Below are 5,606 nucleotides of genomic sequence, written 5' to 3'. Positions count from 1 at the left end.
AAAGTCCAGATGAAAGAAATATTAGTTGTGCTGCCACGATCAAAAACTCTGTTTATAGATATTGGAGATCGGCCTGTTTTTCAGTGTAGTCCCGTTTCTCTGACTGTGACTGGCTGGATGTGCTCTCTTCCTCCTCTGACATGGAGGCTGGCTCGGAGCTTGTCTGCCTGGCTGTGTGTTTCCTGGACGGGGCCGCCTTTTACAGCTGCTCTGCTTATTTCTGTATGTCTGCTTCTTTCTCCTTGAACCCCAGTCGGCCTCGGCAGATGGCCGCTCACACTGAGCCTGATTCTGCCGGAGGTTTCTTCCTGTTCAAAGGGATTTTCCCTCTCCACTGTCACTACAAGCATGCTTAGTGTGAAGGATTGCCTTCGAGTCAATGAGTCGATGCAATCAACTGGTTTTCCTTTGATAGAAAACTTGGAATCAGTTTGACTGTATAATCTGGTGAACTGTAAAGTGCCTTGAGATGCCATGTGTTGTGAATTGGCACTATAGAAATTAAAGGAATTTAATTGAATTGAAACCCAGTTGAGAATCTGTGGCAAGATCTGAAAAGTGCTTTCCAAAAACGCTGTCATCTAGTCTGACAAAGCGTTGGCTGTTTTGCACAGAAGATTGGCCAAAGGTTTCAGTGCAGCACTAGCAGAGATGAACCCTAAAACTGCGGCAAACAGTTATTCAACAAAGTAATGATTCAGGGGGACGGAAAACTTTAGTGCTTTTAATGAAATATAGTTATGCTTGTGGTTGTCATATGACAACATTTGGAAATGTTCAAGTGGTATGAATACTTTACCAAGCCGCTGCAAATCCCAACCAATCTCTCTATGAAGAAGATTTTTTTTAATCAGTTCAATGATTTTATTACACAATCTGTAGAAAAGTTGTTGAAACGTCCTGCCCTCTGGGTCAAACTCTTCAAGTCAGGTTGCAAACAATAGTATGAATTAAAGGTGAATAACTGAACATGCAATGTTTAAATAAAACCAAGAAAGTAATTGTACCTTTTTAGGAAACAGGTCCTTAAATGAGCTTAAACTGAGTGTCTGCACTAGATTTTAGCTGCTGGAGTGTTCCGAACTTTGCATGGAAGAAGCTTGCCTTCTCCAGCTTCCTCCCACAGTTCAAAGATTTGACTTTTTTGGTTAAGTGGTCTTTAAATATCTGCATGACTGTGTCCCTTGTTGTTCATTCTGTATGTCTCTGGGTTGTCCTGTGATGGACTGACAGCCGGTCAATGGTTAACCCCTCCTCTAGCTCAAGAGATAAGAACCAGTCACCCGGAGACCTTGCAGGTTAGGCAGGTTCATTTTAAGGGTGGAGGGGTCTCTTTAGGCAAAGCTCTGTTGGAGCGCAATAATCTTTCATTTTTTGGACAGTTTCCATGATCAGAACCACCCCAACCTCATCACTGTTCTGGTATTTTTAGATCTGGAACATGAGTTCAGGTTGTCATTATGTTGCCAAACAGCTTTTACTACATCCAGAAGCAACATTCGGCACTTCAAAAGTACAGTTTTACAAATTTGATTATTTAATTGTCAATTTGTAAAAAAAAAATAAAAATAAAAAAAATGCTGAGTTTCAGCACCATGGACAGCAGGGCCTACCTGAGCTCAGTGAATTAGGGAACCACCTGAAGCACTTATCTCTATTTATTCACTTGATTGCTGATTGCCCATTGGTAGTACAGGGTTGAAGTGACGCCATTGGCTGCCATATTGGTACTCCCTTGTCAGACCAGTCACAATGTAAACAACATGTGCGCTACAGCATCGAACAACGATGATGTTCTCATTTTAAGGGGGAGATAAGACTTTTAAAATAAGGATAGATTCATCACTTTGAGACACACTTGCTGTTTCATAGCATAAGTAGATTACTTTAAGTTGTAATAAAAAAATAGACATGTCACATTGCATAGTCATTATGAAGTAAATGAAGTCTCTAAATCATGTAATACAACATGTTATACAAATCCTTTACAATAAAATGAATGTGTTAATAGAGCATAATAATACAGAAGTGAAAAGGTGCTACATTGATGATGTAGATGTAATATACATGTATTAATTACATTGCTATGGTAATTACATCTTTCATGTCTGGTAATGCATGCAATATATTGCATATATATATATATATATATATATTTATATGTATATAGTTTTAAAATGTTTGAGTTGCTTTTTTTTGGGTCAATATAACATATATTTCAGCACATGACTTTTTCAAATGAGAAATACAACAAATACTACAAAAACGACAGCGTCATCTGCTTAATAAAGAATTACTACATTGACATTGCACAGTGAATAACTTTCTATTTACTTTACTTTCTATTTTCTTGCGTTAGTCACAATGGCTAATTTAGTCAATATCTTGGAGTCAGTCCAAGATAGCCAGACTTGTTATGCTACATACTATAGTACAGAATACATTGGCGTATATGTGGATTTTCTTGGTTAGTACATCCACTGACTGCAAAATTACCTGTGAAACATCTTCCCTGGCCAGTACCAGCAAGGTAGATGGTGGCTTTACTTTTTTTATTCCATTGAATAAATAGAGATCAGTGACTTTAAAAGCGCCTCCAATGTTCACCCAGAGTCATTCAGACTGAATTCTTCTGTGGGCTGGAAATGGCCCCCAGGGGCCACATCTTAGACCTTAAGAGACATTTGCAGAATGTTTAATTATCTGAATAAATAAAAGCAAGGAATTTGGAAAACAGTAGAAAAGAAGCAAAGGGGGCAGAAATTTTTAATGGATAAAATTGAAATTAGGAAAAACATCTCTTGACGTTTCACTTTCTTCATATGTGGTATTTAAAGCGTTTCCTACAGTTTAGTTTTTCTGCATCTGGAGGACTTTCCTTTCTTTGTTTTTTTTTGCTGTAGTATGTAGTATGTTTTTATTGCTGAAGTTTTTATTGTTTTATTTGTTTTTTCTATCACTGTTGACCTTTTACTAATTAAACAAACTTATTGACAGATATTGGGCCGAATGATGCTGAAGACTGATTAAAAAAAAAAATATATATATATATATATTAACTGTTTAGATAATCTCAAATGAGAAACCAATAAGTCAATTTTAATGGTTTTATACTTAGTTTTAGACCAGTTTAATATAGTTTCGGATTTTGTTTTAGACCAGTTTTAATGTGGTTTCAGACTGGTTTTATATATAGTATCAGATTATGCTTTAGACCAGTTTAATATGGTTTCAGAGTTTGTTCTTAACCTGGCTTTAACATGATTTTATATTTTTGTTCAATCCAGTTTTAATTTTGTTTCAGAGTTTTGTTTCTGACCAGTTTAAGACTTGATTTTATACTTGTTTTTAGAATGTATGGATTCAGCTTTGCTCTTTAAAAGCACCTCCAATGTTCACCCAGAGTCATTCAGACTGAATCTTTCTGTGGGCTGGAAATGGCCCCCAGGGGCCACATCTTAGACCTTAAGAGACATTTGCAGAATGTTTAATTATCTGAATAAATAAAAGCAAGAAATTTGGAAAACAGTAGAAAAGAAGCAAAGGGGGCAAAAATATTAAATGGATAAAATTGAAATTAGGAAAAAAACATCTCTTGACGTTTTACTTTCTTCATTTGTGGTATTTAAAGTGTTTCCTACAGTTTAGTTTTTCTGCATCTGGAGGACTTTCCCTTCTTTGTTTTTACTGTTTTATTGCTAAAGTTTTTATCGTCTTGTTTGGTTTTCTATCACTGTTGACCTTTCACTAATCAAACAAACTTATTGACAGATATTGGACCGACTGATGCTGAAGACCCTGATCTAAAAAAATCAATTAACTGTTTAGATAATCTCAAAGAGGAAACCAGCAAATCAATAATGTGATGGATGGATGGATGGATGGATGGATGGATGGATGGATGGGTGGATGGGTGATGGATGGGTGGATGGGTGATGGATGAGGTTTGTTCCCCTCCCCTCTCTCCGCCTCCACAGCGCCCTCCAGCGGCCACCAGAAACTTTCTGGTACTTCCTGTTTGTCCTCCTCGGTCCTCCGGTCTCCGTCGGTCTCTGACGTTCTTTGTTCTCCGGGGACACCCTGTCCTCTGGCTCCGGTCCACCGGAGCCTTGTTGACTCTGTGAAGCCGACATGGAGCGCAGGAGCCGGTGCTGATCCGGTTCCGTCCCGATGGATTTTACTTGACGGTCCGGAACTGTGTCTGTGGGGCCAAGGCTCGCTCTGCGGGGAACTGGGTCAAGGGGACCCAGTTCGGTCACTTCAACTTGAGGCTGGACTTAAAGCGGGTCGGTTCTGTTCTGCTGAGCTCCTTGCGTTCACTCCCGAGGTTGTTAGATAACAACCGGACCTGTTCATTGAGTTTTAATGTCGTCCGGTACCGGAGAACCGGAGTCCAACTCGACCCAGTTTGTAATCTTATGTTTGGACTGAGGTTTGCTGGTAAGTTCTGCTGCAGGTGGATCCAGTCAGTGTTGTAGGCTGGCTTTGCTGCTTTTAGAACCAGGTCTGATTCAGACCGGTTCACTGAGGTCAGTTTAAGTCCATTCCAGTTCATTGGTGACCAGTAGAGGTCCAACTTCCTGGACCTAAGATTAACTGGTCCTAGATTTTCAAAACCTCTGGTCCTGGTTCTGTCCATGTCTAAATCTGGTTAAATAAGGACAATATTTGGGTTTTGTCCAGATCTTCCCTGGATCTCCTCTAAACAGGGTTTGGTCCTGGTCCAAATTTGGTTAATCCCAGGTTTAAACCTGGGATTAATCTAGTTTTAAACTGGGTTCAGTTCTGCTTCCCCTCAATATGGCAGAGCACAACCAGACCTCCCCTACACTATGCTGCTGCCGTAAATCCCTGCCGGTCTCTGGGGGTCGGTGTGTTGGGGACCCCAGCCAGCCCTCGGCCGGTCCGAGGCCCGGTGCCCCACCCTGCCCCTTGGTGGACGTGGCCTCTGCCTCAAACTTCATGTGCTTCCGACTGCGTCACTTTCACCTGGACCTGCGGTTGAACTTCGCAGCGAAGGAGATGAGCGGATGGCTGGTTCTGGACCTTGTTCCGGTCCAGCCGGGGGTCAACACTCTCATCTTGGACTCCCACCCCTCCCTGTTGATCCACTCCATAGACTGTAAAGTTCCAGGGGATGAGCCTAAGGAACCGACTTCCCTCACATACCGGGTCGATCCGTTTACAGACTACGGGTCATCGCTCATCATCAGCCTACCTGATGGAACGGTGAAACAAGACAAACTGATCCAGGTCACAGTCCGCTACACGACCACAGAAGGCCCGGCGGTAAGAACGCCAACATCACACCTTCTTAGATTCCAGTTCGAAACAGGTGTTACCGTCTCAGTGATTCCCAGTGGGTTTCATGGTCTTAGATTGGTTTCAAACGAAGTTTAGACTTGTTCACTGAATTAGTTTCAGAATTTGTCTCAAACCAGTTTAATATGGTTTCAGCTTTTGGTTCAAAACCAGTTTCAATCTAGTTTTAGACTTGGTTTCAGATCAGTTTAATATGGTTTCAGATATGTGGTTCAAAACCAGTTTCAATCTAGTTTTAGACTTGGTTTCAGATCAGTTTAATATGGTTTCAGATATGTGGTTCA

The 5,606-nt window shown here is 40.8% G+C and overlaps 1 protein-coding gene across 1 annotated transcript in view; it reads left to right on the top strand.

Annotated features, from left to right (window-relative positions):
• The first annotated feature begins 4,010 nt into the window (after window positions 1-4,010).
• rnpepl1 (arginyl aminopeptidase (aminopeptidase B)-like 1) overlaps window positions 4,011-5,606 on the top strand; it is a 13,182-nt gene continuing 11,586 nt past the window's right edge. The window contains exon 1 of the mRNA XM_015403807.1: window positions 4,011-5,289. Coding sequence (XP_015259293.1) covers window positions 4,801-5,289 — 489 coding nt within the window. The 5' untranslated portion in view covers window positions 4,011-4,800. The remainder of the gene's footprint in view (window positions 5,290-5,606) is intronic.

The sequence above is a fragment of the Cyprinodon variegatus genome, unplaced genomic scaffold (assembly GCF_000732505.1).
Source record: "Cyprinodon variegatus isolate N-32 unplaced genomic scaffold, C_variegatus-1.0 Scaffold1567, whole genome shotgun sequence".
Lineage (NCBI taxonomy): Eukaryota > Metazoa > Chordata > Actinopteri > Cyprinodontiformes > Cyprinodontidae > Cyprinodon > Cyprinodon variegatus.
The sequence above is the reverse complement of the archived record's forward strand: the minus strand, read 5'-3'. Positions and strand labels throughout refer to the sequence as shown.